Raw genomic sequence first — 12,819 nt, forward strand, 5'->3', positions numbered from 1 at the left:
AAGAAGCATATGGAAATAAACAAAACGTCACCTGAGGAATGCAGCCATTAGGAGGACACTACTGAAGGAAATGTAGAACAGCCATTGTAGGTGAGGGTGTGGCAAAACTGGAATGCCTGCCTACTGCTGTTTGCAACAATAAACATGAGACTTAATGTGTGTCTCGGCTGTTTCACTTCTGGATATACACCCAAAAGAATTGAAGACAAGACGCCAGGTATTTTCAACCCTGTGTTCATTTGTAACAGAATCCCATGAGCTGTACCAACAGGTGGATGAACAGACCTTAGTAAATACTTACAGGGGATTACTATTCAGCCTTGAAAGAGAGGACACTTCTGACAAATGTTCCAATATAGATGGATACCCTACAAGACATTGTGCTGACTGGAGTAGGCCAGTCATGAAAAGGTTAAGTGTTGCCTGAGTAGGCTCATATGAGGTTTCTAAAGAGTCAAGTTCCTCAGAAGAGGAACTAGGGGAGTTGTTCAGAGAGCGGGGAAGGGGGGTGGTGGTGGGGGGAAGGGGATGCTGGGGAAATGTTCAATTCAGGCAGTGTCTTAGTCAGGGTTTCTATTCCTGCACAAACATCATGACCAAGAAGCAAGTTGGGGAAGAAAGGGTTTATTCAGCTTACATTTCCATACTGCTGTTCATCACCAAAGGATGCAGGACTGGAACTCAAGCAGGTCAGGAAGCAGGAGCTGATGCAGAGGCCATGGAGGGATGTTCCTTACTAGCTTTCCTTGCCTGGCTTGCTCAGCCTGCTCTCTTATAGAACCAAGACTACCAGCCCAGAGATGTTCCCACCCACAAGGGGCCTTTCCCCCTTGATCACTAATTGAGAAAATGCCTGACAGTTGTATCTCATGGAGGCATTTCCTCAACTGAAGCTTTCTCTGTGATAACTCCAGCTGTGTCAAGGTGACACAAAACTAGCCAATACAATTGACCCCTTGTCAACTTGACACACAAACACATCACTAGTAAGCCTCAACCCTTACATTCTTATTCATCCCCAAGGTCTAAATAACTTTAAATGTCCCACAGTCTTTACATATTCTTAAAAATTCAATCTCTTTAAAATATCCATCTCTTTTAAAAGTCCAAAGTCTTTTTACAATTAAAAGTCTCTTAACTGTGGGGTCCACTAAAATAGTTTCTTCCTTCAAGAGGGAAAATATCAGGGCACAGCCACAATCAAAAGCAAAAATCAATGTCCAACCTTCCAATGTCTGGGATCCAACTCACAATCTTCTGGGCTTCTCCAAGGGCTTAGGTCACTTCTCCATTCATGACCTTTGTAGAATACGCATAGTCCTCTAGGCTCCAGATACCTGTACTCCACTGCTGCTGCTGCTCTTGGTGGTCATCTCATGGTACTGGCATCTCCAAAACACTGCATGACCCCTTCAGTCCTGGGCCTTCAATTGCAACTGCGGCTGCACCTTCACCAATGGCCTTCCATGGCCTCTAACAGTATCAAGCCTCAGCTGCTCTTCGTGACCCCTTCATGCCTTCAAAACCAGTACCACCTCGGTGACCCTTACATATTACCAAGTCCCACTGCAGCAGGAGTACAACCTTGGCTATCTCTGGAACACAGCCTCTTTGTGCTTTCAGAAAACACTTTCCAGAAGATGTCACCTCAATGATGCTGGTCTCTTCTTAATCACCGCTAATTTCTTAGCTCCAGCTAACCAGCATCAATAGTCCCAGTAATGCCAAGTTTTTGCTTTAGTAGTTCTGGTATCTTGTTAATCACAGCTGATTCTTCAGCCCCAGCTAACCAGAACCACAGAATCTTCACAATCAAAAATAGCAATGGCCCTGAAAAGAGTCTTTAATCTTCCCTCTGAAATTTCACAAACCAGACCTCCATCTTCTGCACTGTTCTCAACATTATCTTCCAAGCTCATTCACAACATTCGACAGAGCTCTTAATACCGAATGGATCTTCTGGCCCAAAGTTCCACAGTCCTCCCCAAAACATGGTCAGGTTGTCACAGGAGTACCCCACTCTGCTGGTATCAATTTGTCTTAGTCAGGGTTTCTATTCCTGCACAAACATCATGACCAAGAAGCAAGTTGGGGAAGAAAGGGTTTATTCAGCTTACATTTCCATACTGCTGTTCATCACCAAAGGATGCAGGACTGGAACTCAAGCAGGTCAGGAAGCAGGAGCTGATGCAGAGGCCATGGAGGGATGTTCCTTACTAGCTTTCCTTGCCTGGCTTGCTCAGCCTGCTCTCTTATAGAACCAAGACTACCAGCCCAGAGATGTTCCCACCCACAAGGGGCCTTTCCCCCTTGATCACTAATTGAGAAAATGCCTGACAGTTGTATCTCATGGAGGCATTTCCTCAACTGAAGCTTTCTCTGTGATAACTCCAGCTGTGTCAAGGTGACACAAAACTAGCCAATACAGGCAGTGAATCAGTATGGGCTGCAAGGTAAGAATGTCCTAGAGACCCACTGCCCAACAATGTGAACATGTTTATTGATAATGAACTCAGTTCTTAAAGTAGCTAAGACAGTAAATTTCCTGGGAATTTGCACCCAGGAATTTCAGAGATGAGGAAGTTCAAGTCGAGGGATCAGTACCACATACAGCTCAGCACTGAAGCAAAGGCCCAGCTCTTTTTGACAGTTTTTTTGTTTGTTTGTTTGTTTTTTGAAAAGACAGGATTTTATGTCACCCTGACTGGCCTGAAACTCTCTATGCAGTTAAAATCGAATTTTTAAAAATGTATAAAAAAAAAGGCTAAAAAATAAAGTCTTCATAGTGAACCCATGCTAATCAGTTGTTGTTTGCTTGCTTGCTTTTATTTTTTTAAAGAGAAAAAAACATCTGATATTTTTTGAGGATGTCATTTAGCAAGCCTCTTGCCCACAACAGAATATGTCTGTTTTCTTACCTTCAAAAACTGTGACTGGAGGTGCATTAGCTCATCTATTCTCTTCCGTTCTTTGAGTCTGGTCAACATCTTCTTCTGCCAAGGATCACATTTTGGCTTGACCTAATGGATGAATAAGTTCACGGGTCTCAACAAAAGCCACACTGAGGAAGATCTGAGGACCTGCCGAGGTGGATCTCCTGTCCCGACTTGAAGGTCCGCTGGAGCATGTGAGGCCTTGGGAAGGGTCTGCACCAGTCACTGAGCTGTGGAAGGGGCCAGCAGTTTCTGTTGGCACTTGGCCTGTGCCAAATTCGAGTTCCATCTGGACTATATGGAGCAGAACAGAGCCTAGTACCACCAACACAGGATCCACCAAACTGACAAAGCCGAAGGGAAAAGTCGTCACAGAGTGCTGAAAACTTTACAGTTAAAACCTCACTTTCCTATTAAGAAACTGGCTTTTGGAATGGGTCAGCAGAGGGGTAAGATGTAGCTGCTAGAGTTTCCTGGCATCATGGCGGATCCACAAGGATTCGCCACCGGAAGAATCAGATTTAATAAGGCTTACAAGATTAGGTTTTAATTGTTGCACCCAGAGATTGAGTTACCATTGCTTCTGAACTGAGTTTGTGTTGTACTTTCCTTCACGTGGTGGCTCGTCTGGGTTCAAGAGAGAAAGGTATGGCGGCAAAGCGTTGGTTTGCCAGATGCGCACCACAACGGCCATGGGGGATCTGAAGCATGGGGCTGGCATCGTAATGACCTGCCAGAGGGAACTGTGGAACTGGGTGGAGAGATTGTGGAGCTCTGGGTCAGAGTCTCTACAAGATAAAAACAGGTCGGCCATTGCCCCCTAGTACGTTGCCGGCCATCCCAAAGAGGCTGAGAGTTGCTGGCACTAGGGCAGGAATATGTGGATTCATTTTTTTAATATTTCCTGTAACAGGTGATAAACCAACATGTTGGGCAAGAAATTTAAGATTATTAGCCTGAGAGTTACAGAGTTTCATTTTATTTCTTTTCTTCTTTTTTTTTTTTTTTTTTTTTTTAAAGTGAGTAGCTGGATAGCTCTAAGACCAGTCACGTCAACTCAAGCACGGGGGAGGGGGAATTGAAACACAGAAAGCAGGCTCTGAGGTCCCCTACTGTGGGGAATGCAGGCTGCTCTGAGTCAGAGAGCTGTAGAATGGAAGTTGTCTACTTCTTAGGGCAGAGATTGATTTTATAAAATTGGGATTATTTGCTTTTGGGATAGATTTATATACAGATTTTGTCTGAATTGCATAGGGAATTTCACATGGGCTCAGAACTAGGACAGGGAAAATTAGTCACTAACTTCATGTAGAGAGGGCAATGAACAGGTATTAATAAAATATGCCTGTGGCTCCAGACAGAGAGCCAAACAGATAGATGGTATAACAGGTTGGCTGGCTGCTCTAGGCAGAGAGCCGAACCATAAGCTGGTATAAAATTGCTTTACTTGCCTTGCAGGATACTCATATTCTGTCTAACGTGGGCTCCATGGGAATACTGGGTTTTATTGGCAACATAGGAAAGACCTAAGTATAGATACATGCAATATTTTAGTTTAATTGGATTGTTTTAATTTGTACTAGGATAGGGAATATTAGTCACTGACTCCAGAGTAGAGAGTGCAATGATAATCATTGCCTGCTTTGAACAGGTATTAATTATCTATGTCTGTGGCTCCAGGTAGAGAGTTCAACAGACAGATATTATACAGGTATTAATAAAATATGCCTGTGGCTCTGGGCAGAGAGCCAAACAGAAAGATGGTATAGATTGTTTAACCAGCCACAGGGAGCTCATATTCTGCTAATGTGGGCTCCATGGAAATCTTGAGTGTCTTTTCCTGCTTGGCAAGATAGGAAAGGCCTAGTATAGGCACATACAGTATCTTAGTTTACTTTATTTGTTTTAGATTATTTTGATTTTCAAAATGGGTGTGATGTTGAGTTTTGTGGTTATATTATTCCTCTGCGAGACAGGTCTAAATAAAGCATTTTCTAATTACTGGCTCAAGGCTGTGCTGATTTGGGGGAAAGGTTTTGTCTTTGTGTTTTTGGAAAAGGTGATTAAGGTGTTTACACCTTCCAGAGTTATATGGATCAGATTTGATAGAGGGAGACCCCCTGAGAACTAGATTCCAGAGAATCAAACATAAAAGTTAGCTTGATGATACTAAAAATTGTTTTGAGATTTGTATATTACAGAATATATAGCTTTGGTGAGTCTCCACTTGAACTTTGGATGTCTTGGACTTTCAGCCAGATCCAGTCAAGACACAGACATCAGAGACTAAATCATGGGTGTGGCCTTCTTAAGGCCAACCAACTCTATTTTCCCTACCCTCCCACTCCCTTAAAAATATCTCAAGGCCCATATTCAGCTTGATGAAGTTATGAAGAGTCGTCGCCCCAGTTCCCTGGGCTTTGGGGCTGGAGGGGGGCTATTATAGATTGTCTTTCTAGAGAATATAGAAATGGTCATAACTGGAATAGGGAGGAATAGCTAGAATTGATTGAATAGCCATAATCTCATTTTGTAGAAATCTTTTTAATTGTTACTAAGTTGAAGTCATAGTTGCTTATTTTAGTACAGAATTTTGATGCAAAATCAAGGTTTTCATTGGTATAAATTTCTTCTATTGACACAAAAAATTTAAAAGTACAGAGCTTAGACCCAGTCCTCCTGTAACTGTTATTATAAACTGATCTGAGATGATTAAGCCTGTGAGTTAAGGGCCAAATAGCAAATTCATGGCTCTGAGTTTATTGTTAGGGTATTTTCAGACATTTTAATTAGAAATAGCTGAGAGTAGTTAACGGGAGAACAGTCCAGATTACTTTATGTAGATAGTTGATTTTCAAAAATGTAAGAAATCCACAGAATGTGATATTTAATGTTATTTTTTCACTTGTTGTTGAGACAAATCTGCTCCTAACAGCTTCCCATTCGTGGATTCAAAGAAGCAACTGAGCATCTTACCTCCAGGTGAGGTGATACATTGTAGCTAGGTAGCCACTGGGCAGAAAATTGTCAGTCTTTCCTGCAGACCTGTACTGTTCTTGAAAGGACACAATTTACAGGTTAATACAGCTTAGATCTGCTGGGATAAAACAGGGCAGTCCTTAATATTTCTGTATATCTAAGGTCTGTCAGATGATCCTGGGCCAGAAGGCTGAAAACATGCTCCATCTTCCTGACTTACAGGGGCTGTATAGGCAGGCAGCTGTCTCTACAATTTGTCTCAATTCTGGAAGTGGTGTTAGGCTTCCTATATATTTTCAGTTAATGCTGGTCATTCTCGGATTTCTGATGGGGTTGAAAAACTACTTATAGTCTCATAGTCAACCCAGGCTATTTACTTTGAGAGAATAGATTTGAGAGGATGGTTTTCAGATAGCATACAATCTAAAGCCAGGACATAAGTCAAGATAGAATCCTAAGTCTTTTAATTTTGGATAGATGACAATGTTTGATCCTAATGGCATAAATGATGGACTGGGTATTAGGTTTATCTTATACTTTATAAATTACAAAATGGTAATAGTTGTTTATATTTGAGAGAAAGGTTTTGTTTTTTATTTGAACAGAAAGGGGGAAGTGTTGTGGACGGGCCTGGTGCTGTTCTTGTGAACCAATCACCTAATGAATAAAGGAGCCAGTCACTGGGAGAGTAGGCGGGACTTCCGGGTTGGAAGGAGGACGAGAGGAAGCAGGAGAGAGTTAGTCCCTTTTGGAACAGGACAGCAGAGGGGTAAGATGTAGCTGCTAGAGTTTCCTGGTATCATGGTGAATCCACAAGAATTCGCCACCGGAGAAATCAGATTCAAATAAGGCTTATAAGATTAGGATTTTAAATTTTCTTTTTAAAGATTTATTTATTATTATATCTAAGTACACTGTAGCTGTCTTCAGATGCACCAGAAGAGGGTGTCAGATCTCATTACGGATGGTTGTGAGCCACCATGTGGTCGCTGGGATTTGAACTCAGGACCTCTGGAAGAGCAGTCAGTGCTCTTAACCACTGAGACAACTCTCCAGCCCAAGATTAGGTTTTAAGGGCTGGAAAGAAGACTCAGCAGTTAAGAGCACTGACTGCTCTCCCAGAGGTCCTGAGTTCAATTCTCAGCAACCACATGGTGGCTCACAACCATCTGAAATGGGTATCCAAAGCTGTCCTCTGGTGTGTCTGAAGACAGTGACAGTGTACCCACATACATGAAATAAATAAATAAATCTTAAAAAAAAATAGGTTTTAATTGTTGTGCCCAGAGATTGAGTTACCATTGTTTCTGAGGAAAAAAGGAAAGAGAGAGAGAGAGAGAGAGAGAGAGAGAGAGAGAGAGAGAGAAGAAAGAAAGAAAGAAAGAAAGAAAGAAAGAAAGAAAGAAAGAAAGAAAGAAAGAAAGAAGAGAAACTGTGTCTCTAAACTTAATGCTATGGCTACAAATTACATTACATCATCAAGGTGATAATTCTCAAATTCATATCTCAGCCCAAATAGATATGCTCAGCTTTCTGTGTACACCTGTGGCCAAGAATAGCTATGAATGCAGCCACACACAAAATGCTAAACTTCCTCAAAACCAAATTTTTTTAAAAATGCAATTGTACAATTCCCAAGCACAAACTCTGCAGGTGACAATGCCATGTGTTAGTGTCAAAAGGCTGGATGCTCTTGACTGTTCCGCCCATGTACCTCCTTAATATCTATGCTTGGAGGTTAGCTCTAAGACAGAGGGTCTGTGCCACCTACACTGACTGCCTGAGTTGAAGCCCAGGTAGAGAATAATCTTTGAGCTCTCTCTCTCTCTCTCTCTCTCTCTCTCTCTCTCTCTCTCTCTCTCTCTCTCTCTCTCTCTCTCTCTCCCTGTTTTCTTTTCTCTTCTTTTACCCTCCCCTCCCCTCCCCTCGTCTCCTCTCTTCTTTTCTTCCTTCCAGCTCACTGTTCAGGATGGACCGTGTCTTTCTAAGATTAATGTTGAAACCCACCCTGCAACAACATGATGCTGTGAGACTTTGGAGGGGATATGTTCATAAAGGTAGAACCCTAGAGAATTTGCCTCTCATAAGAGGCCTGGGGCTGCTGTGTGTCTCTCCTGCCACCTAAGGAAGTGGCAAACGTCCAGCAGTCTGTACCCTGAAAGAGTGTCTTTGGGAGATTCCAACCATGCTAGCAGGCAGACCTGCTTAGCTTCCAGAAATGTAAAAAGCAAAGTTACTTTGCTTATTAGCTACACACTTCACTGAACTTTGCCAAAGCAGCTTGAATAAACAACAGCAACAAATTGTACCAGACTTTCCTTTCGGAGTTTCATTCCCAGCACACACATCGGACAGCTCATAACTGCTTATAGCTCAAATTCCAGAAGATCTGATGCCTCTTCTGGACCACAGTGGTACCTGCAGGCTTGTGATACACACACACACACACACACACACACACACACACACACACACACACACAATTCTTTAAAAAGAGACTCCTTTCCTTCATATTACAATCAAACTTTCTCACACATAGATTCTATATTTTCAGTTCTACCTACTCATTAAAATGTATTTGTGAGTCCATTGTCAATCATGGTCATTCATAGACAGGCACAGAGTTGGGGACGCTGGCCGCATTCCCAGACAAGGCAGAACAAGACAAAATATTCTTCCTTATGGACGCTCAAAATGAGTGCCCCTTTTGTGTGTGTGTGCACAAGTGTGTGTGTTTGTGTGTGTGTGTGTGCACAAGTGTGTGTGTGTTTGTGTGTGTGTGTGTTGTATTGGAGGGAGCTTTAGCTAAGCATAGTGGTAACATCTGTAACCCCAGCACTAAAGAAACTGAGACAGGACAGTCAGAGCTGAAGGCAATCCTTGGTTCCATAGTATAGTGAACAAGGCCAGCCTGGGCTATATAAAAATTCTGCCTTGTATAGTAAACATCTAAAAAAAAAAGTAAATGAAAAAAGAAATAAATTCAGATCTACAGAGTGGGTGTCAGGTGTTGGGGGAACTTCCAGCTCAGATGGTAGTGAGCTACCTTCAACAAAGAGCTAAGGCAGGAGGAGAACAGAAAGGACTCAGTTTGTAGTGGTCTCTGCTGAGGACAGGTAGCATGGCACATAGGTCCTGCAGGACAGTTTGCTCAGGGCACTAAGGAGAGCCCTGGTACTGACAGCGTGCCTGTTCAGTGGGAGGAAAGGCTTTGTTTTGGCATTGCTGGCCTCACCGGTAGGTGACTGTCCACGGCAGCCTCCTTACCTTCACAAAGGGAATCCAGTCGGCTCTCTTTCTCAGGGTAGTCGTGGGTCCTGACATGGTCGGACTCTGCACATTACCTCTCCCAGCCTCATAGTCTGGGAACGTCCACATCCTTTGTTGCTCCATGAAGATGCTTTGGAAGTTTTGAGAAACCTAAAGAGGATGGAGAAGAGACAGACAGCTGCTGCACTTCAGGAGGTGCCTGCTTCTCCAAAGTGCTCAGAGAAGCAGGACTTTCCTTTTCTTCTCTCATGCTTTGCCTAACACTTTGGGCTGCACTGGCTCGCTAAAGCTCTCCTCCCCGGCCAGCTGGGTGCTTGCCTACCACACAGCTCACCTCTGTGCCTAATTCAACATTATGGCTTTTTCTTTCTTTGCTCTATCTTCCTTCTTGGGCATCTGCTGAGATTTATAGATTGTCTGCTCTGGGATTTTCCTCTTAAATTCTAATAAAAATAAAAGGAGAAAGGCAGGGAGAAGGAGGGGAGGGATAAAGGAGAGAAGGAAGAGGAGGGGAGGGATAAGGGAGAGAAGAAAGAGAAGTAGGGAGAAGTGAGGCAGAGGAGGAAGAGGAGGAGCAGGGTGAGGAGGAAGAGGAGGAGGTGAAGAGGGTGAGGAGGAGGGTTTGGATCTAAACACCTATGTAAAAAAAACCAGTGATGTAACAACATCACTACTGGGTTTAGAAGTAGGAGGGTCACCGAGTCTTACTGGCCACCAGCCCAGCTCCAAGTTCAGTGGGAGAGCCTGTCTGAGGGAATAACACAGGGAGTGAGAGATCAGGATACCAACTTCCTCTTCTGGTCTTCACACACATGCCCAGGCCTGCTCTTCACACAAATGCATGCTCACCACACATATGTATGTACACACATACAAACAAAAAAGGAGGAGGAAGATGAAGAGGAGGAAAGAAGTGGAGCCTCAAGGGAAATTGTCTTGGATCTCAAAAAACAGCCACTAACTTATTCTTTCATTCTCTCTCTCTCCCCCCGCCCTGTGTGTGTGTGTGTGTGTGTGTGCATCTTGCCTGTGTTATGACTATGTACCATTTGTGTTTAGAGGCCAGAAGAAGGTGTCAGATTCCCTGGGACTAGAGTTAGAAATGGTTGTGAACTGCCATGCCCCTGGCTGCTGGAAATCAAATTTAAGTTTAGAAGAGAAGCCAGAACTCTTAACTGCAGAGCATCTCTGCAGCCCTTACTGATCGAGTGTCCTTGAAATAGCCCTGGAGGGAAAGGGATGTGTGAAGAGGCCTTTGTTGTGACAGTACTTGACATGGACACCTCTGTGTGGCCCAGGCTCTCACTCATCATGATGGCAGCGTGCCTCATCTCTGCTGAGTGTCTGTGCCAAAGATCGGAAATACATTACCATGCACACTTGTCTATGTTTTGGGTTGGACTCTAAATATAAACAAGAAGTAAACTGGGAAAGTATTCAGTTTTTCTGACCACATGGTAAACTAGAGCTCTGAGTGTTCAATAAATCCTGCTCTCTGCAGCCTGCCCAGGATACTGCTACTAAGAGCTCAGATGCTACCACTGAACCTAAGGACCTGCCTCCTTCCCTTCTCACTCCTTCCAGCAGAGGCTATGTGGCTAACTTCCAACTGCCAGCTCCTTTCTCATCCACTGTGCTCAACTACAGTGCACTGGGACAGTTACACAACGATGAAAAAAAGGTTATCCAACATCTCAGTATGAGCTAGTTAAAACTAAATCAATGTGAAGATTTAGTGTCTCTCTTGCACTAACTACATTTCAAGCATTCCACAGCTATGTGTGACATGTAAACACCAGAGCCGTGGACACATGGATGCGTGGACATGGGCATCAAGGCAGGATGCTGAGAGAGATGCTATTCTAGGGCTGGGCAGCAAAATCGTCCTTAAGGAGCCAGACACTTAATATTTCAGTGTCTGCAAACCATGACTCTTCAGGTTTGCCACTGGGGTGTAAAAGCAGCCACCAAGAACACATACACAGGCACGGGTAGGCTGGCATCTGCAGATTTGGGTTTTCACAAACTTACTGTGAGCAGTCCTAACCCCACCTCCCCTGATGAAGGGACTGGGGTAGGATTAGGCCTTGAGAGGCCTTTGCCCTCTACTAAGGAAGGCATACACAAAGGTAACATCTGTGAGGCAGAAAGCCTTCCCCATGTCTCAGCCATCAAAGCAGTAAGAAGCTCTTGGTGCAGCCACTCAGTTTGTGGCATGTCGTTTCAGGAGCAGGGATGGACCAAGACAGCTGGCTCCCAACAGAACTTTATTTTGGAAGAACAGGTGGTGGGCTTCAGGTTGCAGTTGGCTGACCCTGACCTTGGGCATTAAAGCACCAAAAAAAAAAAAAAGCCCAACACACACACACATATACACATACTCTCTCTCTCTCTCTCTCTCTCTCTCTCTCTCTCTCTCTCTCTCACACACACACACACACACACACTCTGTCTCTCACACACGCACACACACACTGTCTCTCACGCACACACACATACTCAGGCACACACACACACTCTCTCTCTCACCACACACATACTCACACACACACACACACACACACACTGTCTCTCTCACACACACACACTGTCTCTCACACACACACACATACTCAGGCACACACACACACTCTCTCTCTCACCACACACATACTCACACACACCCACACACTGTCTCTCTCACACACACACACTGTCTCTCACACACACACACATACTCAGGCACACACACACTCTCTCTCTCTCACCACACACATACTCACACACACACACACACACACTCTCTCTCTCACCACACACACACACACACACACTCTCTCACCACACACACACACACTCTCTCTCTCTCTCACACACACACACACACTCTGTCTCTCTCTCTCTCTCTCACACACACACACACACACACACACTCTGTCTCTCACACACACACGCACACACACTCTGTCTCTCACACACACACACATACTCAGGCACACACACACACACACACACACTCTCTCTCTCTCTCTCACCACACACATACTCACACACACACACACACACACTCTGTCTCTCACACACACACACACACACACACATACTCAGGCACACACACACACACACACACTCTCTCTCACCACACACATACTCACACTCACACACACACACACACACACACACACACACTGGACTGCGACTATCCATCTTGGGAGCACAACTAACACTCCTCACAGCATCGCTCTAAGAAAGCCAAAGCTAGGAACTCTTGCCATGAGTTTTGTAACCAGCCTGGGGTTTGCTGGCTAGACACAAGCTAGCCATCAGTGAAGAGGGAGCCTCAGTTGAGAACATGCCTCCCTAAGATATCTGGCTGTAGGCAAGTCTGCTGGGCATTTTCCTAACTAGTGATTATTAGGTCTAAAGAAGGCCCCCAAAATGCAATCCTGCTGACAATGTCCTAACAACAGTCTGGGCTCAGCTCAGGATGACTCTGACTGCAGACGGGAGGACTGGTACCTGCGCTCACCATTGCTCGGGAATCTTATGAAGCACATTTCAGCTTGTCCATCATCTGCCTCCTACAGCCAACTACCACTGGCAATGAAGCATCTAGTTCCTGATTAACTCAAGCAAGCCTGTAGCAGATCAAAGTTCC

At 44.3% G+C, this 12,819-nt stretch overlaps 1 protein-coding gene across 1 annotated transcript in view; it reads right to left on the bottom strand.

The window, feature by feature from the left end:
* Positions 1-12,819, bottom strand: part of LOC110303781 (uncharacterized) — a 158,430-nt gene that overhangs the window by 125,224 nt on the left and 20,387 nt on the right. The window contains exons 9-10 of the mRNA XM_085843328.1: positions 9,180-9,332; positions 2,919-3,020 (exon numbers count right to left, since the gene is read on the bottom strand). Coding sequence (XP_085699454.1) covers positions 2,919-3,020; positions 9,180-9,332 — 255 coding nt within the window. The remainder of the gene's footprint in view (positions 1-2,918; positions 3,021-9,179; positions 9,333-12,819) is intronic.

Source organism: Mus caroli, unplaced genomic scaffold, assembly GCF_978045245.1.
Source record: "Mus caroli unplaced genomic scaffold, Mus_caroli_1 scaffold_9, whole genome shotgun sequence".
NCBI lineage: Eukaryota > Metazoa > Chordata > Mammalia > Rodentia > Muridae > Mus > Mus caroli.